Genomic DNA, 24,921 nt, shown 5'->3' on the forward strand with positions numbered 1-24,921 from the left:
GACTCAACAAAAGACCAGGGTGGCATAGATTAGATTCACCAAAGTACCTATTTCTAATACGGTGGTGCTCCTACTCTAAGACGACCCCTTATCCTGTAACTGTGTCTTGTCCTCCAATAATTGAAACATCACAATATCTATCTGTCATGGTCTAATTCTGCTCCTATGTTTTATGGTCTTATGTCCCCTCAGGCGCTAATATTTTCAATACAATCAACATTCATTATCTAGTTTTCAAAGAATGTGGATCTAATTTCTTTAGTTACTCGTGAAATGGTTTAAGTCATGTGCAAAACAGGCTTCTGAGAAATAATTTACGTGTAGTTCTTCCAGTTACTGAGGATACATTAATGAAATCATACAAGATTGCGATGACTATGTAAAACACCTTCAGTCATTCTGCTTGGATAACCGTGAGCTTCCAGTTGCCTATTGCCTTCATCCTCCATTCTCCTCCCACACTGACCTCCCTCTTTGGCCTCCAACACTGTTTCAACGAAACCCAATGTAAGTTCAAGGAACAACATCTTATCTTCCACCCAGACATGTTGTACCCCTCAGGAGTTAATAATTAATACAATTTCAGATGACCAGCCTTTCCAGATCGCATTAGAACTGACCAATATTCCCAGCATTTTACATTTTTATTTTGTATTAATACAATTTTTCCTCCATGAACTATCAACAAATTTAATGAAAAAAATGCTGAAATGATAAGTGTAATTTTAACATGCTCCATTGATTTTCATAGCAGCACAGACAATACATGGCAGCTGGTTATGAGATTTTCACGTAGCAATACAATGGAACAGTGTTCTTGCTGAACATTATAATGGATGACAATAGTATAGAACAGAAAAAATATTAGACAAAAAGCAAAATATTTTTTTAGTTAGGCTGAGGGATGGTACAGAAGATTAAAAAAGAAGTTTCTGATGTATTTAATATTTAAAAACTAGCCAACTGAAGCCAAATTTTAAAACAAATTTCATGTCAAATGGATACCTTGTATACTTTCTGTATCCATAGTCCAAGTTTAAGAAGCAAAGTGAGGCTTTCACTGATGATCTTTTCTATTGGCTCCCTTCGCAAATTATCATCCAGTCGTTTTGCCAAGACATTCACAAACTTATACTCCCACTGCTGGAACAGTCTGCTGGGAACATTGTGAGACATCACCAGGACTTTGGACTCCAAAAGCAAAGGTCTGAAACAAAAGTGCAGCAGAAACTGGTAGAACTGTTTGTATTATTATTCAAAACTGAAGATGTGTAGAAGGTATATCCGACAACAACAAGTTTAAAGAAGTTAGATGCCAACAGATGCAACAGGAACTGCCAATTGTTATATTGAATATTACATCCCATTCAATACTTTTCAAGCAAGCACACAAACTATTTACATGTTGAATATTTAAGCTGTGCCCACAAACTAAATGTGGCAACGTTACATTATGGAAAAGCAAGCACACCAGATCTCAGCTTTTCAAAGAGTCATAATATGAACAGACGCATAGATGCAGAGAGAATAGTTTGGCCTTGCTTAAGACACACCATAACTTGTACCTTTCTTGTTGTTTCTTCATGTCGCTTAGATCCTGGATCACTGAATACAACACATCATTCGAGGACTGTGAACAAATAGAGAAGATCAGCTAAATTAATTTTGCATCTGTCTGAATGTATCTTTTTTTTTAAGTGTTATATCAATGTTAGTACATTTTTGTAAATCGAATTATTCCAACTTTTCCCTGTTTTGGTGACGCACCTGCCATTCAGCATTGGCCCAGGTTGCTATGGGTAACAGCAAGTGCAAAAAGAATTTTTAGGAGCGTAGTGTCCATCAGGTTGTATCATGACCCCCAGTGCAATATGATTTTAAAAAAATCACATTTCATGTACAAATTAGGTCAAACAAAAACTAAGTTTCCACAATTGTCCGAACTAGTTAAAAGAGATATTCTGCTGTAAATGTTAGTAGGATATCATGAGAGGTCACTTGCTGGTGATGCATCACGAGGCTTAGAAAGAGCTGCAGTGCTTTCGGCTCCTTTCAGCAGGGTGCAATCAGCTCAGTGCCAATTTAAAAAAGGAAGGCGTAAGTGGAGCGGCCATTGTGTGATTGGATAGCATTAGAGTGGCTAGGCTTTGACTCAACACGCTTAGGTGAGAACAGGCCTGAGCAAGCACAGGCAGAGCTTCTAATTAAGTTCAAGAGTAGGTAAACTTTTTGTTTCTTTTTCTGTTAGTACATAGCTAGTTTGCTGACAATGGGTCCAGATTTCATGCTATGTTCCTTGTGTGAGATGTAGGAACTCTGGGAGACCTACAGTCTCCCTGATAACTACATCTGCAAGAAGTGCACTGAGCTGCAGTTCTTTAGAGACCGTGTTAGTGAATTGGAGCTACAGCTTGATGACCTTCAACTTATACAGGAAAATTAGGAGGTAATAGATTGACTCTAAACTGTAACCGGTGATGAGGCTCTGACTGGGGACTTTCAGAGCTTTGGGGAAGGTGGAGTTACCCCTTAGTCATTCATTGGTCCCAGGGCCGCTCTGACCCGGAACGGTAGCACCTGCAAGGGTTGCTGCTCAGGATACGAGCGAAGGTCAATGGCAGATCCGGCAGGTTCAGTAAGTGATCTTATGACGGAGAAGGTGGATGAGCGAGGACCTCAAATGTCAACAGCTATAGTGTAGGCGGATGAACATTTGAGAAGAGAAATGGCGATTTCTTTAATTCACCCAACGGTAGGCAATAGCAAACAGCCGTTGCAATTTGCTAAGAAAACTATGGTCAAACTCACAAAATGTATCACACAACAACAGCGTCAGGTGGATCTTCAAGTTAACTCTGGAGATGTTTCACTCGGTAGGGTTGATTCTGGCCAGCAGGGGATCCCTGACCATCATCAAGCTACTGCTCATAAAATTAAAGTAACACAAAAGAAAATTATTGCCACTTGGAATGTAAGAACTCTATATCAAGCAGGAAGATTGGACAACGTGTTAAATGAAATGGAAAGACTAAAGATTAACATCATGGAAATTAGCAAAGTCCGTTGGATAGGTGCTGGAACATGACAGATTAGAAATAAAACGCTAGTTTATTCTTGTGGAACATCCCAAACTAATGCAGTAGGAATTCTTATGGATGAAAACATGACAAAAAGTGTTTTAGGACATTGGGCAATATCAGAAAGAGTGCTCCTTGTTAGATTCAGAGGACAACCATTTGACTTAGCAATTATACAGGTATATGCACCAACAACAGATGGAACAAATGGAGATATAGATAAATTCTATGAAGAGCTTGAACAAGCAAAGAATGGATGCAAATCTCAAGATATTGCTATTGTCATGGGAGATCTAAATGCTAAAGTAGGACAAAGTGCTGATGGAAATACCATAGGAAAATTTGGACTAGGGGAAAGAAACGAAAGAGGTGAAAAATGGGTAGAATGGTGCAAGATGAATAATCAGGTCATTATGAATACCTACTTTAAAAACCATCCAAGATGCTTGACGATCTGGAAAAATCCAGGTGATAACACAAGACATCGAATTGACTTTACTACTATAAACCAAAGATATAGAAACTCAGTGACTCAATGCAAAATGTATCCAGGTGCAGACTGTAATAGTGACCATAACCCAATAGTATGTCATGTAAAAGTAAAACTTAAAAAACTAAAGAAGCAAAAACCTGAACAATCCCTTGACTACTTGCAATTAATTAAAGAAAACTTAAGACAAAAATTTACAATTGAAGTAAGGAATAGATTTCAAAGTCTAAAAATAGAATCTGTTGAAGATGATAGCAGTCATGTAGAAATGAAATTTAACTCCCTAAAGGATGCTTTGGTAGAATCAGCAAAGTCAGTGATTCCTAAAAAAGAAAAAAGCACAAAGAATAAATGGATGACAAATGAAATCAAAAATCTAATGGAAGAAAGGAGACGGAGGAAAGCAAATCCTATGGAATATAAATCCTTCAATTAAAAAGTTAAAAGCTTATGTCAAAAAGCCAAAGAAGAATGGTTAAACCAGGAATGTGAGCAAATGGGAAGAATCCCTGTTACTGATCCAAAAAGGTTACATCAACAAATCAAGAATGTCACTGGTAAAAAACTCCGCTGTTCTTCAGGTGGATGTTTGAAAGCAAAGGATGGTACCATTATCATGGAAAAGGATGAGATTATGAACAGATGGACTGAGTATATTCAGGAATTGTTTGAAGACGATCGAGGCAAAAAAACAGAAATTAAGAAAAACATTGAAGGTCCAAGTATTTTAAAATCTGAAGTTTGTAATGCAATAAATAAGATGAAGATAGGAAGGGCAGCAGGTCCTGATGAATTAGTAATAGAACAAATTATCGCCCTTGAAGATTATGGAATTGAAAAACTTACTGATTTAATCAATGGCATTTATGAGACTGGAATAATAGCAGAAGAGATGAAAAAATCAGTATTTATCACTCTTGCTAAGAAACCTGAAAGTGAATTACATAAGACCATAAGCTTAATGAGTCATATCACCAAGATACTTCTAAGAATTTGGATGACAAAAGCTAAAAGTAAGATACAAGCCGAAATAGGTAAAGAACAATGTGGTTTTGTGAAAGACAAAGGTACAAGAAACGCAATATTGATGTTAAGGATACTATCAGAACGAGCTATTCAAGTGCAAAAAGATTTCCTTGTTTTATCAACTACACAAAAGCATTTGATAAAGTGAAGCATAATAAGTTATTTGAAATATTACAGAAAACTCTAGATCTAGATTCGAAAGACCTCCACCTAATCAGAAATCTATACTGGGAACAAACTGCCGCTGCAAGAATAGATGGAGAAGTGAGTCCGTTTACAAAAATCAAAAGAGGCATTAGACAAGGGAGTGTTTTCTCCCCTGATTTGTTTAATGTGTACAGTGAAACAATATTACAAAAAATAAGAGACATCTTGGGAATCAAAGTTGGCAGTGAAAACATCAATAATTTCAGATACGCAGATGACACTGTGTTAATTGCAAGTACGGAGGAAGAGCTACAAAACAATTGATATAACTGTTGAAAGTGCAAAAATGGGTCTATCTACCAATTGCAAAAAGACAGAATGTATGGTGATATCCGAAAAGAAGGAGAATCCTATTTGCAGGCTGAGAATAAATGGGGAAGACATAAAACAAGTAAAGAACTTTTGCTACTTAGGAAGCTGGGTGACATCAGATGGTAGGTGTGACTTGGACATCAAAAGAAGAATAGGGATAGCAAAAGACACCTTTACGAGAATGAAGGGTATACTGACCAATACTAAACTAGGCATGACAACCCACCTCAGAGTACTGAAATGCTATGTTTATCCAGTTATGTTATATGGCTCAGAATGTTGGACAATATCTAGTAACATGGGGAAACGAATTGTAGCAGCAGAGATGTGGTTTTTGAGGAGGATGCAAAGAAGATCATGGACGAAAACGAATATCTAATGAGGATGTCATGAACAGAGCAAACACAAAAAGAGGAATAATGTATGAGATCATGAAAAGGCAACGTAACTTCATTGGACATGTGATTAGGAAAGAGGAGTTGGAATTATGGGAAAGATTGAAGGGAAGAAAGCAAGAGGAAGACAAAGACAAATGATGATGGAGGCAGCCGCCAGAGAATTGGAAATGAATACCAATGAATTGATCCACTTGACCCGAAAGAGGAGTGTGTGGGCCCTGGCTCCTGATGATGATGATGATGAATAGACTGAAAATACCAGGAGGTAGTCACCCCTAAATTGCAGGAGGCTGGTACCAAGGTGACTGTAAGGAGAGGGAAAGCCAGTGCAGAATACCCCATGGCTGTTCCCCTCGATAATAAATATACCACTTTGGACACTGTTGGGGGGGTGGGGGAACAACCTTCCAGGGGAAGCTGCAGTGACCAGGTCTCTAGGATCGAGTCTGGCTCTATGGCTTTGAAAGGAAGCAGGGAGGGAGAAAAGGAGTGCAGTAGTAGAGTCCATAATTAGAAGAGCAGAAAGCAGATTCTGTAGATGTAAAAGAGACACCCAGATGGTATGTTGCCTCTGAGGTGCGAGGTTCAGGGATGTCTCAGACTGGGTCCATGGCATTCTAAGGAGGGAATGTGAACTGCTGGAATTCATGGTACATATTGGTACCAACCACTTGCGTAGGAAAAGGGAGGAGGTCCTGAAGAGAGAACATAGGGAATTAGGTAGAAAGCTGAAAAGCAGGACCTCCAAGGTAGTAATCTCTGTGCAACATACCAATGAGGGCAAGAATAATTTGGCAGATGACTGTGTGGCTGAAGAATTGGTGCAGGGGGCAGGGTTTCAGATTTCTGGAGCATTGGGATCGCTTATGGGGAAGTTATGGCCTGTGCAAAAAGAACAGGTTGCACCTGAGCCCAAAGGGGAACCAATACCTTGCGGGCAGGTTTGTTAGAGCCATGGGGGAGGGTTTAAACTAATTTGGTAGGGGGTTGGGAACCAGAGTGATAGGGCTGAGGATGGGGCAGTTGGTGTACAAATGGTATGTAGTAAGACTGTGAGGAAGAACAGGCAGAAAGTAGGGCAACATTGAGATGAGTTAAAGTGTAATGGGGGACAAAATCAAAAAGGGTGATGAATACAGGATTGACGGTCCTGTATTTAAATGCACACGGTATATCGAATAGATGATCTTGTAGCACAGTTAGAGATAGGCAAGTGTGACATTGTGGGCATCTCTGACTTGTGGGTGAAAGAAGATCATAGTATGGAGCGTAACATCCAAGGATAAACATTGTATTGAAATGACAGGCAGGTAAGCAGCTGGTGGGGTAACTCTGTTGGTAAAAAGTGAAATCAAATCTTAGAAAGAGGTGACATTGGATCAGAAGATGTTAAATCCTTTTGGGTAGAATTAAGAAACTGTGGGCTACAAATTACAATGGGAGATAGAAAAAGAATGTAAAAAGGGCAATGCTGTGGTAATCATCGGGGATTTTAATATGCAGGTAGATTGGGAAAATCGGTTGGTGTTGGATTCCAAGAAACGGAATTTGTAGAATGCGAGATGGTTTTTTATAGCAGCTTGTGGTTTGAGCCCATTAGGGGAACAGCAGTTCTGAATTGGGTATTATGTGATGACCCAGATGTGATTAGGGAGCTTAAGGTAAAGGAACCCTTGTGAGACAGTGATCATACTTTGATAGAATTCATTCTCCAGTTTGAGAAGGAAGCTAAGATCGGATGTGTATTACAGTGGTAGGCAAGTCATCTAGACCAGAGCTGAAGAGTTTGTGGACACATTAGTAATGACCTCTCAACAATCACTAGATTCTGGAATGCTTCCAGAGAACTGGAAAATTGCAAATGTCACTCCACTCTTCAAAAAGGGAGGGAGGAAGAAGAAAATAAATTATAGGCAGTCTGTCTTCTGACTTCAGTCTGACTTCAGGCAATTGAAGTCTGACCAGTGGTTGGAAAGACATTGGATAAGGTTTCGGGATACTTGGAGGCACATGATAAAATAGACAAAATCAGTGTGGTTTTCTAAAGGAGAAATCTTGCCTGACAAATCTGTTGGAATCCTTTGAGGAAAAAATAAGCAAGATAGACTAAGGAGAGTCAGTGGATGTTGCTTATTTGTATTTTCAGAAAGCCTTTGATTAGGTGCCACCTATGAGGCGCTTAACAAGATAAGACCCCTGGTATTACAGAAAAGATACTAGCATGACTGGCAAGAGGCAAAGAGTGGGAATAAATGGGACCTTTTCTGGTTGGCTGCCAGTGACCAGTGGTGTGCTCCAACCTGGTGTTAGGCCTGTTTCTTTTCATGTTATGTGAAGCAACGATGGCTTTGTGGCCAAGTCTGTGGACAATTCAAAGATAAGTAGAGAGGCAGGTACTGTTGAGGAAGCAAGGTGTCTGCAGAAGGACTTAGACAGACTTGAGGAACGGGTGAAGAAGTGGCAGAGGGGATATAGTGCAGGTAAGTGCACGGTCATGGACTTTGACAGAATGAATAAAGACATGGACCATTTTCTAAATGGGGAGAAAAGACATAAATTAGAAGTGCAAAGGGACTTGGGAGACTTCATGCAGGATTCCCTAAAAATTAACTTGCAGGTTATGTTGGTAGTAAGGAAGGCAAGTACAATTTTAACATTCATTTCAAGAGAATTAGGATACTAAAGGAATCCATAAAAGTTGATTTGCAGGTTGAGTCAGTCATAAGGAAGTAAATGCAATGTTAACACTAATTTCGAGAGGACTAGGATACAAAAGCAAGGATGTAATGCTGAGGCTTTAGAAGGCATTGGTCACACTGCACTTGGAGCTGTGAGCAGTTTTGGAATCCTAAGAAAGGATGTGCTGTCAGTACAGAGGGTCCAGAGGAGGTTGACAAGAATGATCCTAGGGATGAAAGCATCAACCTATGACAAGCTTTTGGTGGCTTTGGGCCTGTACTCGCTGGAGTTTATAAGAATGAGAGAGGACCTCATTGAAAGGCCTAGAATGGGAAGAGGGTGTTTCCTGTAGTGGGGGAGTCTAGGACCAGAGGGCGCAGCCTCAGAATAGAGGAATGTACATTTAGAACAGAGATGAGCAAACAATCTCATTAACCAGATGTGGTAAATCTGTGGAATTCTTTACCACAAACAGCTGTGTAGGCTAATTCATTGGGTATACTTAGGGTGGGAGTTAATAGGTTCTTGATTGATCAGGGTGTCAAAGGTTACAGGGAGAAGGTAGGAGAATGGGGTCGAGAGGGATAATAAATCAGCCATGAATAATGACAGGGAGGACTCGATGGGTCAAATAGCCTAATTTTACTCCAGTATCTCATGATCTTGTGTGCTTATTCACAAAAAAGGGGTCATGCTCACAGAATAAAATAGCTGTTCTTCAGAATATTATAATGCACTGAACTTATTAGTCCAAAACAAAACCAAATATGTAATCACAATATACACTTGGGGCTGTTGGAACCAAACCCATAGAGTTAGGCTCTGCTTCTACACTATTTTCAAAGCAGCTCCTTTTCAACAGATGCCAACATGGATTGAATTGTAATTGGCTAGCTTCAATTAATGCTTGCCATCCTGAACAATAGAGGGCCTACATCAGTGCTAATTTGAGTCAGTGTTAGCACTGACTAGTGGCTACAAATGAATCATGACAAATCTCCCCTGTGTCTTCTTCAAGCTCGGGTTACAGGATATTCGCACATTGCAAATGCTGTCCCTGTTTTCCAGTTCTTTCCAATTTCAGTTTTTTTTTGTTGTTGTTCTAACTTTTGTGATTAGAAGTTACTTATTTCCAAAACATTTAAAGTGGAGTGGTGGAAATAAATCTTTCAAGACTCGGTTTGCTGGAGATCGGTTGGAAGCATTGCCAAATTCAGCCAACTGTGCAACTTCCACTGTGCAAAAGTTGATGATTCTACTATAAAAATAACCACATTGAAATACACATGGTTACATGCTAAGAAGTTCAATGATTAACACTGAATACTCTGAAGGTCAACCTTTTTGATGAGCAGTTTTAACTCAAAGGTGAGTGGATTAAAGCAAATTGTGTTTGAGCATCTACTCTCATCACCCTCTAAAACAGTGAGGTACTTATAAAAATAGAAATTAACTTACTTATTGCAGATTATATTGTAGAGTTTTATATAATGATTTCTAGACCAAGAATAGGCTAAATTAAATGGAAAACATTGAAAGGAATGTGATAAAGTCTCCCAGTACAAGGGTTTGGCTGGTATCAGAAATGGAAAAATCCACTCTCAAACCAGGACAAGCAACTTCTTCAGCTGAAGCCAAGATGCATTTTTTTTAAACCAGGTCAGCTCTAATCTATATTGGCCTTATGCCAGTAAGTGTTTAACATTCCTCAATAACAACCGTTCATGAACAGTGGGTGTAAAGGCAATACTCTGAGTAAACAGGTTATATTTTGCATGAAATTAATGGGTAGCATCACATTTTCACATTGGAATATTGCATAAATATAGGCTGAACTATGCAATTTGTACCAGGCAAACCATTTTATCTTACCATGGAATAGTCCAACCTAAATATTAGCCCTTCTAATATTAACTCAAAAGAACTGTACAGATCCCAAGGACAGCTAGGTAGCGTGTTCACAAAGAGGTCCTGTTGTGCTTGTCCTGGGTTATACAAGTATACAGGGCAAGATGAGTCAACTCCGTAAAATAAACTGGCAACAGAAATAGTCCCACCAGGGTATACCAAGCGGAGCAGGATGCAGATTGGGCAAAAGGAACAACAATAAACCTGTGTGCAAAGCCAAATCTATGGTTTCCAGCACTGAGGTTGCCATCCTATTCATTCTTATTTGAGGAAGTTTCTCATGGGAAAATGAGAGACAGATACAAAACTGGTTTTCCTTTAAGTTTCTATTCCGATCCTGAGAGAGGTTGCTGAAGAGATAACAGATGCATTGGTCCTGATTTTTCAAGAATCACTCGATTTTCGCATGGTCCCACAGGGCTGGAAGATTGCAAATGTCACTCCACTCTTTAAGAAGGGAGGAAAGCAAAAGAAAGGATATTATAGGCCAGTTAGCCTGACCTCAGTGGTTGGGAAAGTGTTGCAGTCTATTATTAAGGATGAAGTTTTGAGGTACTTGTAGACTAATGATAATATAAGACAAAGTCAGCATGGTTTCTTTCAAGGGAAATCTTGCCTGACAAATCTGAGGAAGTAAGAAGCAGGCTTGGCAAAGGAGAGTCAGTGGATGTCATTTACTTGAATTTTCAGAAGGCGTTTGATAAGGTGTCACACTTGAGGCTGCTTAACAAGATAAAATCCTGTGGCGTTACAGGATAGCGGAATGGCTGACAAGCAGGAGGCAGCCAGAAAGCAGTAAATCTGTGGAATGCTCTGCCACAGACTGCAGTGGAGGCCAAGTCTGTGCATATGTTTAAGGTGGAAGTTGATCGTTTTCTGATCAGTCAGGGCATCAAAGGAAATGGCAGGAAGGCAGGTGTATGGGGTTGAGTGGGATCCAGGATCAGCCATGATGGAATGGCAGAGCAAACTCGATGGGCTGAATGGCCTAATTCTGCTCCTATGTCTTATGATCTAAGAGGGAAGCACAGTTCCAAACTGCAGTGAGCCAATTTCTTTGCAACCCCTTACAAGATACAATCTACTACATCTAATTATTTCTTATTTTGCAACAGTTGAATACATTGTAATGTAAAATCTCCAACATTTCACAATAACCTGCTCAGCTTTGCTTTATCAGTGGATTCCATTCTCTTAATTTGTAACTTTACAGTGGCCACTTTCACTTAGTTAGCTCTTCCTTCAACTTTGCTTTTTGACAAAATTATGTCCTCCATTTCATTCCCAGCCTACAGACAAGTGGAAACACAAAGGACAGATTGAGTCACCTTCCTCTGTAGGCTCACTGGCTACAGACAACATCAAGTGTATTCTTCTTCTTCATGTGCCTTGCACGTTACACGCTTGGGTGATGGTGGCTCTCCAAGTCAAACGATCCCATGCAGCGTCAATGATATCTCGCACACTTAGATCTGTTAGTTCTTTCACAGTGTCCATATATTTTCTTCTTTGCCTTCCTCATCCGCGTTTCCCAGGCATACGGCCTTGTAATGTAAGGCACTCTATTCCTCCCTTTCTGATGACATGGCCCAGGATTTTAAGTTTCCTCTCATTTAATGTTCTCATTAAAGATCTTTTTGTATGGGCACGTTGGAGTACTGTCTCATTAGCTACCCTATCTCTATATGATATTTTCAAGAAACCACATTCATATTGCTTCTAAGTTTCTTTGGAGTTCTGGTGTTATAGTCCATGTTTCTGAAGCGTACAGCAAGATCGACCAGATGCAACATTTTAGTAACCTCAGCCTTGTTGTCATAGAAATGTGTCTGTTGGTAAAAATGGGTTTCATTTTTTGGAAGTTGGTTTTGGCAATGGCAATTCTTCTTTTTATTTCTACTTTACTTCTAGCATCTTGTGATAAGCAAGGGTATAAGGGTGCTGATTCTCATGAGCATGAACACACTGTCCCCTCTCATGGGAAATGCTGTCATCCCAAGAAAGGGAGCGGTATGTAATGCTCAAGGGGATCGGCAGCAATCCACAGGGATGGAACTCCAGCAATCCTCGAAATTTGCTGGAGTGTGTGACACTGGTACCCAAAGCAAGGTTCTGCTTACTCAGGAGGCTAAAGAAATGTGGCATTTCAATGCACCATGAAAAGCATTTTATCTGGATTCATAATGGCTTGGTATGGCAACTGTTCTGCCCAAGACTACAAGAAATTGTGGACACATCTTTGCACATCACAGAAAATAACCTCCCTTTGAAGGACTGTCTACATTTCTCACTGCCTCAGTAAAGCAGGCAGCACAATCATGGACACCACTCACCCTGAGCATTCTCTCTTCTCTCCTCTTCCATCAGGCAGGAGCTACAAGAGCCTGAAGGCATGTACCACCAGGTTCAAGGTCAGCTTCTATCCACTCTAATAAGATTCAGATTACGACTTATTGATCACATGTACATTGAAACATACTGTGACAAGTGCCATTTATGTTAACAACCAACACATCAAAGTGGGAGGTTAACGATGTCAGTGAACACTCCAGCCAGTTGATTAGCGCATGACCTTAGTACTGGCCAGGTACCCTGTCTGGGCCAGATGCTCTCCGTGAGTTCTGTTGTGTATTTAATATTTCACTATATTTGAATAACATTGTAAATATATTGTTTGATTAAGCATTCTTTGTTGTTTACATAATGCATTGTGGATTATATGTCAAAGTACGTAAATGGCATACATCAGTGTGCTGCCACATCATACATGTGGTCCTCGTTTAATGTAAAAAAACAAAACTAAGGCTTGCATCTCTCAGTTCTCTTGTTTTCTTTGCAATTCTGGACCCCTTGTAATTAACTTTGTCGCCAAACCTGAATGCCACTGACCTGGCCCTCCGCAGACCGCAAATCTCTAGGTTCATCCAGGGCTTCTGTTTGGGGAAGACTTTGAATTAGTTTGTGGAGCCGCACTGAGTCACGATTGCTTTTATTAAGTCTGTGAACACAGTGGTGCGTTCATTCAGATCATATGGTGAGCACTTGAAGATGGCCCAATCCACTGACTCAAAGCCATCTTGAAGCCACTCCTCTGCCTCCCGTGACCACCACTTTGTAGTCGTAATATTTCCAGCCTTGTTCTTTAGCCACTGCCTGTAAGTGGGCAGGAGGACAACTAAGTGATCAGATTTCCCAAAATGGCATCTAGGCATGGAACAGTATATCGAGAATCCCTCAGGTCTTACCAAAATATCCAGCGCGTCTAGAGTGAGCCCTGTCTCTGTGAAACACAGAAAGCAGCAATTCCTCATTCATGATTTAATGTTAGCTCTTGGGCCACGTTTGGAACTGGTATTAGCCTCAAATCTAAATATAATGTCAGTTCAGCCAAGTCCAATGACCTTGGCTCTACAAAACAAATTAAATCAAAACCATTGAGACATGCAGTAGACTTTACAGCACCTCTTTCAATATACCAAATCATTGCCAGGGACTCTTTCTCATTATTCATTGTCAAAGTGACTTCCAAGCTGCTTGCTTAGGCTTTGTGAACTTAAAGTGAACAAAGATTCCTTCGAGAACAAAGCTGGGGAAATTATCAACACAAGAGATGCTGCAGATGCTGGAAATCCAGAGTAACACACACAAGATGTTGGAGGAAATCAGGAGGCCAGGCAGCATCTATGGAAAGGAATCAACAGTTAACATTTCGGGCCAAGGTGCTTCAGCAGAATATAAATCATTATGGGGACCATGGAACTGGCAAAGAATTTCATTTTGCCTCACTTCTTACAGTTGAAGATGATACAGACCCTTTGTTAATGCTAAAAATTAAAGTGGAGAAATTAAATATCATTTAAAGAAACAGAATTAAGCAAACTAATGGCACTGGAGTCTAGGGCCAAACTGGAGTCTTAATATAAGGAAAAAACCTGCTTAAGAATGAGCAACACTCACAACACGCTGGAGGAACTCAGCAGGTCGGGCAGCATCCGTGGAAACGATGAGTCGACGTTTTGGGCCAGAACCCTTCGTCAGGACTGAAGAGGGAAAGGGCAGAGGCCCTATAAAGAAGGTGGGGGGAGGGTTGGAAGGAGAAGGCTGGTAGGTTCAGTTGAAAAACCAGTAATTTGAAAGACAAAGGGGTGGGGGAGGGGAAGCAGGGAGACGATAGGCAGGAAAACAATGGGTAGTAGAAGGAGGCGGAACCATGAGGGAGGTGATAGGCAGCTGGGGGAGGGGGCAGAGTGAAATAGGGATAGAGGAAGGGAGGGGGAGGGAATTACTGGAAGTTGGAGAATTCTACGTTCATACCAAAGGGCTGGAGACTACCTAGACGGTATATGAGGTGTTGCTCCTCCAACCTGAGTTTAGCCTCATCATGGTAGTATGGACATACCTGAATGGGAATGGGAAGTACAGTTGAAGTGGATGGCTACTGGGAGATCCTGTCTGTTGTGGCGGACGGAGCGGAGGTGCTCGACGAAGCGGTCCCCCAATCTGCGTCAGGTTTCACCGATGTAGAGGAGGCCGCACTGGGAACACCGGATGCAATAGATGACCCCAACAGACTCACAAGTGAAGTGTTGCCTCACCTGGAAGGACTGTTTGGGGCCCTGAATGGTGGCAAGAGAGGAGGTGTAGGAACAGGTGTAGCACTTACGCTTACAGGGATAAGGCTTACAGACTTAAGAATAAATCAGAGAAGAAATTCAGGGTGTGTTTAATGCCTTCTTGGAAAATTGTGACGTCCCATTGACTCCTGGGAATATTTGTTGTACGACTTCTAGAAATAAGGAAGGAACATCCAGGGACTTACGTTCATACATTAGCAGCATATTAAAGCTCAGAATTTACAGTAGAAGCATGCCTTCTACTGAATTACTCACCCACATACCCCATGTGGTCCCATCCATAGTGCGCTACAGTAGTGTAGTGGTTAGCATGACAGTATTACAGCTCAGAGCATCAGATTTTGGAGTTCAATTCCAGCACCATCTGTAAGGAGCTTGTATGTTCTTCCCGTGACCATGTGGGTTTTCTCAGTGTGCTCCGGTTTCTTCCTCAGTACAAAGACGCACCAGTTTGTAGGTTAGTTATTCATTGTAAATTGTCATGTGATTATGCTAGGGTTAAACAGGTGGTTTGTTGGGTGGTGCAGCTATTGGGCCAAAAGGGCCTTATCCACACTGTATCTCTAAGTAAAATTAAATAAAAATAAAATCTGGCCTTTTGGTGGAAAAGTCCATGGTTCATAACTTGACTATATTAGCCGGATCAAATCCACAAAATCAAATAGGAAATAAGTCATTCTTGATTCCAAAGACCTGTTTAAGAAAAGCAACTTCCCTGGAAAATCGCGCTAATTCATTTGCAAGGAACTACAAATAATCTGTGAGCAAAACCTTTCTTTAACATAATATTGCTACAATTAAATTCAATGCTTTTCCTTAAAAATATAGAAGCTATTACTTGTTCAGACCTGTGATAGTTCTACATATTATTTGGATTATACTTACTTTATGAGGATGCTACTCTGTCAGAGGCGTCAATTGTCAAAGAAGCATTAATCTGAAGATTTCACAAGTGAATGTTAAAATATCTCTTGGTAATTCTTAACTATGAGCAAGACAGATTTTCCACTGTATCACCCTAAATCTATCCCACACCAAATAGCAGTCAAAAGTGCCTAATTGCTTACTTAACTCGATGTGGAATCTTGCCATGTCAGGTAGGTTGTTTCATTTGTCCATGCTACAACTCTTAAAACATTTTTTTTTAACAAAAGGAAAATACAAAGTGATGCTCTTTAGGAGGTTCTGAGGTTCTGAGGCCCTGAGAAGTGTTATCTATGTAAATACAAGACTGGTTGTTCCTCTTTTTACTTCCTATTTCTTTCAACCCTCCTTTAATCTACTTCCCTTTTTATTTAGCTTTATGTACATGAATTGCCAGGTTGTATATTATAGAGTTAGTTCTAGCTTAGATATGCGTCACTCCATGTGTGACTGATGTGCGAAGCTAGTGCTTTCCCCAAGTGGATCTTACTTCCAAAGAACATGCTGAAAAAGCACCTCTAAATATTAAGATGCCATTCAAAAGCCCGTGAGAAAAATGTGGCTAGCAGTCAGAGTGATCAACGGTGATCACCATTTCTCCATTTCTGTCTGCCGATCTTAACAAAGGCATAAATACAACAGATTTTTTAGATGCTGGAAGTCTTGAGAAGCATACAAAAATTGCTGAAGGAAGCATCGGTGGGGGGAAATAAACAAAAAGGGGTCAGATGCCAAAAGAAGACGTGGGGAGGAGGAGGAGTACAAGCAGGTGATAGGTGAGGCCAGGTGAGGGGAAAGATGGGTGGGTGGGACGGAGATGAGTTTGAAGTAAGACGCTGGGAGGGGATAGGTGGAAGAAGTAATAGGCTGCAGAAGGAAGAATTTAATAGGGGAGGTCAGTAGACCATGGAAAAAAGGGAAGGAGGAGGGGAATCAAAAGGAGGTGATGGGCAGGTGAGAAGAGAAGGGGTAGAGGGGAACCAGAATGGGGAATGGGAGAAGAGAGAAGGGGGGGAAAAGAAATTACCAGAAGTTAGAGAAATCGCTGTTCATGCCATCAGGTCGGAAGCTACCCAAACAGAATATGAAGTGATACTCCTCCAGCCAGAGTATAGCTTCATTGTGCAGTAAAGGAGGCCATGGACTGACATGTCAGAATGGGAATGGGAAGTAGGTCTGAAATGGTTGGCCACCAGGATATCTTGTCTTTTGCAGCTCACACAGCAAAGGTGCTCGATACAGTAGTCCCCAGATATGTGTTGGGTCTCAGCAATATAGAGGAGGCCATGCTGAGAGCACAGGGTACACTAGATGACCCGAACAGACTCTCGAGTGAAGTGTCGCTTCACCTGAATGCTGGTGTGGGAGGAGATGCAGGAACAAGTGCAGCACTTGTTATGCATGCAGGAATAAATGCCATGAGGGAGATCATTGTGAAGGGACGAGTGGATAAGGGAATTCTGTGGAGAAAAGCGGAATGTACGGAAAGCGGGGGGGGGGTGGTAAAGAAAAATGTGCTGGTGACTGGATCTCATTGAAGATAGTAGACATTACAGAGAAAGTTATGCTAGATATAGAGGCTCATGGGGCGGTAGGTAAGCACAAGGAGAACCTTATCCCTCTTATCATAGCAGAAGGATGGGGTGTGGAAAACTGTGCAGAAAATCGAGGAGAAGCATCATCAATGGTGGTGGAAGAGAAAACCTACTCTTTGAAAAAAAGAGGACATCTCAGATTAGACCACTCCAATTAGATTCCTCCTTCTTCTTTAGTCTTTACCTCTTCCATTCATTCCCTCTTGGCTTCCTACTTCATCCTCTTTTCCACCCATCCTTCTCCTCACCAGGTCTCATCCATTACCTACCAGCTTCCCCTTCCCCCACCTTCTTATTCTGGCTTCTGCCTCCTTCCTTTCTAGTCCTGATCTGATGAAGGGTCTTGGGTTGAAACGTCACCTGTTTGTTCCCTTTCATAGATGCGGCCTGACTTGCCAAGTTCCTCCAGCATTTTGTGCACAATGGTAACCAAGAAACGATTTTTCAGTACAAGAAGTCTTACAGAATGACATTGCTTTTCTTATATTAACAAATGACTCAATGGGAGAAAAATGTGATCCAGCAGGTTCACAAAATGTCATGAGAGAAACGATAAGGTGCAAGCAGCTCACAAGACAAAGGGGAAAATTTTGTACTAGGTGGAGGCGAACAATATGAAATGAGAACCTTGAAGGTCAAAGCCCATGAAGCAAAATAACTACTCTTCTAAAATAGCCAACAGACCTAATTCTAGTTATGCGATGGAGTGTCTTTCTATTCATAGAACTTGTTTTGGGAAAATAAATATATCTCAATACTTGTGAACCAATTGAAGTAGAAGGAATGTTGGTCTTAAACATCTTTCTTGTGATTGCAAGATCCTGGTGGACATCAGTAATGCAAAGAACTGTAAGTCCAGTCCATTGGTTCATTGGCGAGACTGACGGCGGGGGAGCTGTGTGGCCTCGAACGTTGCACAGACCAGGCTCTCATGTCGCAGTGTTGCCTGGTACAGCCTGGGGAGGAGGCGCCGGAGGTGGTGCGGAAGAGAACAGTAACGTGGCAGGTGCGCTGGAATCCTTGCTGCGTTCCGGCAGGCCAGCTCTCCTGTTGAGTCTGCTCTCTAGTGTTTGCTCGTTGGAAGACAAGCTTTACTGTCTCTTTCTGTGGATGTGGAACATGAGGAACTGCTGCGTGCTTGTCTTGCAGGAACATGGTTCCAAGACAACATCTCATGCACCATTAATCTTCAGGCCAGGCCACTCTGGGATTTGTGCTAATTTTTTTTTGTGACTGTGTGTGCTATTCTAACATATGTACTGTCTGCTGTATTTGACTGTATGTACTATGTTTGGCACCTTAGCTACTGAGGAACACTGTTTCATTTAGCTGTATACATGTGTACAGTTGATCTCGAATTTGAACTTGATTGGAAGTTCTCAGGTTATAATAACCACAAGTAATACATTATGCATCTGTCAGACCCTAATTATCTTACTGGCAATGGAACATCATCAGGTGTAAAAGCCTGCATTATGTAAAATGGTGGAATAGCCATGAACACATGTAGTTCCCAATTTTATAGAAGAGTTTTATCCCAGAAGGCATTCTTTAAGGCAAATTTTATGCAAGTCAGATTTCACTGAAGAATATACATATTTACTGTTCCATTTTATATTTTGATCCTATCATATTCTATGCACTGCATCAATATACTGTATTCTAAAATAAATCTCATGGGTTAATTTGAACTTTATTCTCTCTATATTTACATCAACTCTCTCCATTCAATACAGACTAGGGGTACTACCATCATCATCATCATCATGTGCCATGCCCAGTTTGAGCTTTGACTGCCATGGCCCACACACTCCTGTTTCGGGTCAAGTGGATCAATTGATTGGTATTCATTTCCATTTCTCTGGCTGCTGTCTCCATCATCATTTGTCTTTGCCTTCCTCTTGGTTTCTTCCCTTCAATCTTTCCCATAATTACCATGCATTCTAACTCCTCTTTCCTAATCACATGTTCAATGAAGTTACGTTGCCTTTTCACAATCTCATACATTATTTCTCTTTCTGTGTTTGCTCTGTTCATGACATCCTCATTACATATTCATTTCATCCATGATATTCTTTGCATCCTCCTCAAAAACCACATTTCTGCTGCCTCAGTTCATTTCCTCATGTTACTAGATATTGTCCAACATTCAGAGCCATATAACATAACTGGATAAACGTAACATTTCAGTAGTCTGAGGTGGGTTGCCATGCCTAGTTTAGTATTGGTCAGTATACTCTTCATTCTCGTAAAGGTGTCTTTTGCCATCTCTATTCTTCTCTTGATGTCCAAGTCACACCTGCCATCTGATGTCACCCAGCTTCCTAAGTAGCAAAAGTTCTTTATATGTTTTATGTCTTCTCCATTTATTCTCAGCCTGCAGATAGGATTCTCCTTCTTTTCGGATATCACCATACATTCTGTCTTTTTGCAATTGATAGATAGACCCATTTTTGCACTTTCTTCAACAATTATATCAATTATGTTTTGCAGTTCTTCCTCCGTACTTGCAATTAACACAGTGTCATCCACATATCTGAAATTATTGATGTTTTATCCGCCAACTTTGATTCCCAAGATGTCTCTTATTTTTTGTAATATTGTTTCACTGTACACATTAAACAAATCAGGGGAGAAAACACACTCTTGTCTCACGCCTCTCTTGACTCTCGTAAACTGACTTACTTCTCCACCTATTCTTACAGCGGCAGTTTGTTCCCAGTACAGATTTCTGATTAGGCAGAGGTCTTTCGAATCTAGATCTAGAGTTTCCTGTAATATTTCAAATAACTTCACTTTATCAAATACTTTTGTGTAGTTGATCAAACAAACAAATCTTTTTGCACTTGAATAGCTCGTTCTCATAGTATCCTTAACATCAATATTGCGTTTCTTGTACCTTTGTCTTTCACAAAACCACATTGTTCTTTACCTATGCAAACACAAGGAAATCTGCTGATGCTGGAATTTCAAGCAATACACATAAAAGTTGCTGGTGAACGCAGCAGGCCAGGCAGCATCTCTAGGAAGAGGTACATTCGACGTTTCGGGCCAAGACCCTTCGTCAGGACCAACTGAAAGAAGAGCTAGTAAGGGATTCTTACTAGCTCTTCTTTCAGTTGGTCCTGATGAAGGGTCTCGGCCCGAAGCGTCGAATGTACCTCTTCCTAGAGATGCTGCCTGGCCTGCTGCGTTCACCAGCAACCTTTATGTGTGTTGCTTGTTCTTTACCTATCTCAGCTTGTATCTTACTTTTAGCTCTTGTCATCAAAATTTTTAGAAGTATCTTAGTGAAATGACTCATCAGACTTATGGTCCTTTGTAATTCACATTCTATTGCTCCAGGTTTCTTAGGAAGAGTGATAAATACTGATTTTTTTTCATCTCTTCTGGTATTATCCCAGTCTCATAAATGTCATTGATTAAATCAGTAAGTTTTTCAATTCCATAATCTTCAAGGGCGATAATTTGTTCTATTACTAATTCATCAGGACCTACTGCCTTTCCTTCCTTCATCTTATTTATTGCATTACGAACTTCAGTAGTTCCACCAGACACAGCTCTCTGCTACCGTTGTTTCAATATCCTTAGCTTCATACAAACTTCAGCCTTTTCCTAGGTTGTCATAGGGCTAAGTTTCACACGTACTGACGTTGATCCTTTGTCTTCAGTTAATAGTTTTTATATTTCCAAAAACACTGCGGATAGTTACTTTGTAATCACAGTGGATTTTATGGGTGTCAAAGCTTCCACATGCCCTCAATCCACTCGGTGCCCTTCACAATGGTGTTCTTATTGAATGTGGTTGTACCCAGAGCAAAGATCTTGAAATCAAAGTTAATATTTGTCCATTTTCATAATGCAACACAACATGAGGTTTTTTCAATTGTATGATCACATGGCATTTCCTCCACCTTTGGGCATAAATGCCACTCAGAAGATGAAAATGCACCAATTCACGCAGCAGCCACATAGAGACTGCCAACGGCTGTAACATGAAGAGTACTCGCTTGCTTACTGGCATCCCTATTAAAATCTGTATAACCCAGAATTTTTTTATATATGAAGACAACTTTGCATAATTCCAATGTTACATTTCCTGGGGGATATTCCAGTGTTACATATCCTGCAGTATATTTATCAAATGATGAACTTTAGGATGAATTATGAACAGATTTCACAGAACTCATATGTTTTTGAAGATGCCTGCTTGGCTGGTCTGACCCCAATACACTTTACACTGAGTTTCTAAAATTTTTTTGACAGCTGATAACTTGTTCAATTAGGATTATATTTCCAGGGGCATTGCAGCTATTTGAAGAAAATTTAGTTTTCACATATTTGACAGGACTTGACATGGTGCCAAAAATAAAGGTGTGGCAGTCAATGACGCACGAGCTGTTGGTTTATGTCTGCTTCTGGAAGAGGTCAGAAGTGGCATTAAAACTCAGAAGCATTTCATGTTGCACAAGAGGTGATGGAAATAGCCAGCGGTGTATCAAAACACTCAGGAATTCTAGGGTCAATTGAAGAGAAAGGACCAGCCCGAGAATATCCAAAAAAGATAACTATACACATTTCTACACATCAAGAAGATATGCAAGGTATGGGAATGATAAAGATCTTCATTTAAGAAAAACCCTGAGTACTTTAACAATTTCAAAGCCATTTCATAGTTTGAGAAAGTGGCAACACTAAAGCACAAGCTATTTTCCAACTACTTCTCAGCTACAAGAGCAAGCCAATGCATAAGGATTGACTAAGTGCTGGTGGAGAAGGTGAAAACTCCTTATACTCAAGCCAAATCCACTCTTTTTCCCTTGCTGGCTCAGTGAAGGAAAAATGCAGAGCTAGCGTTTGAACACCTCTCTTTGTGTTTATAACAGTACCTCAAAAATCAGCCCACATTTGCAGCAAAAATCGGCAAGCAAACACCAAAGCTCTTGCTCATTCTGTGCCACTGTCATCCTCGTGGCAGTGTCTGTAAAGGTCTGTAATGTTATCTGTTTTTTTCCCCATTTTCCCAAGTACATTTATTTGGTCACCTAATTCGGCATCAAGCTAAGCAAATGAAAATGCAGTTTGAAGGCCACACTAATCTATGAAATTCTACTTTAATTGACTTATAGATCAATTCTTTACTTCCAACGCAAAGCAGTATTTTCAAGATTGCACTTCCGAGATGGATTCTTCTTGCAGAAATTTATGAGCTTCAAATTCATTAAAATAATCACTAAAACCTATTTAACTGATACAAACTTGCATCAAATGATTTTTATTTTAAGAAATGCTTGTCTGGATTATAAGAAAAGAAGTTTAATTAACTTGTAGAGAGATTACCGCAATCCTTAGGGAAGAGTGTACTGCTTTTTTCTACACTACTTAGGTCAGCCAACATGTCTGGTAATTAGTCCCTGAAAGGATTATGTTATGTTACACCTGCTCACATATTCAACGTACTTCATAGTGTTTATCTTTAAGTTTTTCACATTAATAGTACATTTGTTTTGATAAAGCTTCAGAAATTACTGTGATCTGTACATTGTCAAGCATTATATATATATAGATACTGCTTTTTTTTCATCTAACCATGCATGGCAGTTATTAGCCTCACCTCTACCATATGGATAACATAGTTAGGATACAGCATCAGAAGTCCTGTGATCATATCCCCTTGATGACAACGCTGGAGTTTCTGCAACAAGTTTGTATAGTATCCTGTCACAAAACACAATGAAATCTGGGATCACTTATTTCCAGAACAAGAGAAGTGTATTTTGTCTCTCTTCTATAATCCCTCCCAAAAAAAACAAATTACTGATAATGATTTACGATCCACCAGTCTTGAAATGCTTTCCATACCAATAACTAGCTGCTCTGAAATAAACATTCATTTCATGAAAATATTTGCTATAATTCTTTGTGTTTCAATTGAAAAACATCTAATTTCTATAAATACTTGAGACAGGTTACATTTCACAGAAAAAAAAGTTAGCTAATACCAGAACTAATTTATTATTGAATTGGAAGACTTATGGCTTGAAAGGAAGTTAGGCTGACTTTGAAAAATGGTTGAATAAGTCATTCCTGAACAAGAAAAGCAGCCTTTAATGCAGTAAACCACTCAATGCAACTTCAAGGGAGTGATTCTCAACAAATTGTTGCACTGAGCCACAAAAGTTGATAATAGAACAGAAAGAATTTAAGAGGCAACTTAATGCAGGACTGGTAGAAATGCAACAGTGGATTAAGAATGGTAAGTCTAAAAACTGCCTGATGCGATTTGTTCAAATTCCAGCCTGTTTATTCAGATTCCTCCAAAGCCTTGCCCTGTCCCTGTAAACCTGCCAAAGCTTACAGTCTTCTGCAAATTCTTCTGCTGGTCAAACTGTCATGCTCAAACTCAAATTTGTTAAAGGCTATCAGTAATTTCCTGATTCCAGAAGCTCTCTTCCTCTTCCCTCTACAGAAGCACACTCCTTGAAACAAACATTTTTGATAAATCTATTTAATCACGTTTGGCTTGGTATGATTTTTTCTGATATTTCCTCTCGCCATATCTTAGGATTCTATATACCACATGTACCTAATAAAGTGGCCACTGAGTTTGTGGTCTTCTGCTGCTGCAGCCCATCCATTTCAAGGTCTGACATGTTGTGCATTCAGAGATGCTCTTCTGTACACAACTGTTGTAACACATGATTATTTGAATTACTGTTGCTTTCCTGTCAGCTTGAACCAGTTTCCTCTGACCTCTCTCATTGACAAGGCACTTTTACCAGAGAAATGCTGTTACCAGAGAACTGGATTTTTAAAAATTTGTCTTTGCACCATTCTCAGTAAACTCTAGAGACTGTTGTGCATAGCAATCCCAGGAGATCAGCAGTTTCAGAGATACTCAAACCTCCCGTCTGGCACCAATATTCATTCCACAGTCAAAGTCACTTAGATCACATTTCTTCTCTTTTCTGATGTTTGGTCTGAAAAACAACTGAGCCATGTCTGTATGCTTTTACTCATTGAATTGTTGCCATGTGATTCGTTGATTAGATATTTTCATGACCAAACGGGTGTTCAAGTGTGCCTGATAATATGGCCACTGATTACACAATTCTGAGTGATTTCTGTGTTATTTCTTCAAAGCCAATGTTGTTTAGAAACTCTTAAAAAATAGATGTAGAATCAATATATGGGAAGTTCCATGTTAGTCTATTTTTAGCACATTACCCCCCCCCCCCCGGCATATATACTGTATATAGCTAGGGTGCGTAAGACTTTTGCACAGTACTGTATTTGTCAACGTGGAGTGGAGAGCAAGTTTGTAAATCTGGTGGGAGCAAAAGATGCTGGAAATGGTAAGGGTGGAGCATCATAGGAGCAGTGTGAAACAGGTGGCAGAGAAGGAGTGCCAGGGGTGTGTTGGGGGATGTGGGAGTTGCCGTGTGTGCAGACACACCCAGCCCTGAGACACCAGGCAAGGTCATTTGATTTCAAACAATTGGTTTATTGATCATTACAGACTGTCTCTCTGGTATTTCCCACTCCCTCCCCTCTCCCTTCCCCTGTCCCCAACCATGATTCCCCTCTCCCTGCCCTCTTCCCACTCTCAGTCCACAGTAGAGACCAACATAAGAATCAGGTTTATCATCACTCACATATGTCATGTTTTTT

The 24,921-nt window shown here is 40.3% G+C and overlaps 1 protein-coding gene across 3 annotated transcripts in view; it reads right to left on the minus strand.

Annotated features, from left to right (window-relative positions):
• tex47 (testis expressed 47) overlaps nucleotides 1–24,921 on the minus strand; it is an 85,633-nt gene that overhangs the window by 12,612 nt on the left and 48,100 nt on the right. For all 3 annotated transcript variants that reach the window (XM_072242419.1, XM_072242418.1, XM_072242416.1), the window contains exons 3-5: nucleotides 22,865–22,968; nucleotides 1,566–1,630; nucleotides 1,006–1,207 (exon numbers count right to left, since the gene is read on the minus strand). In XM_072242419.1, the coding sequence (XP_072098520.1) occupies nucleotides 1,006–1,207; nucleotides 1,566–1,630; nucleotides 22,865–22,968 (371 nt within the window). The remainder of the gene's footprint in view (nucleotides 1–1,005; nucleotides 1,208–1,565; nucleotides 1,631–22,864; nucleotides 22,969–24,921) is intronic.

Source organism: Mobula birostris, chromosome 24 (assembly GCF_030028105.1).
Source record: "Mobula birostris isolate sMobBir1 chromosome 24, sMobBir1.hap1, whole genome shotgun sequence".
NCBI classification, from domain to species: Eukaryota; Metazoa; Chordata; class Chondrichthyes; order Myliobatiformes; family Myliobatidae; genus Mobula; species Mobula birostris.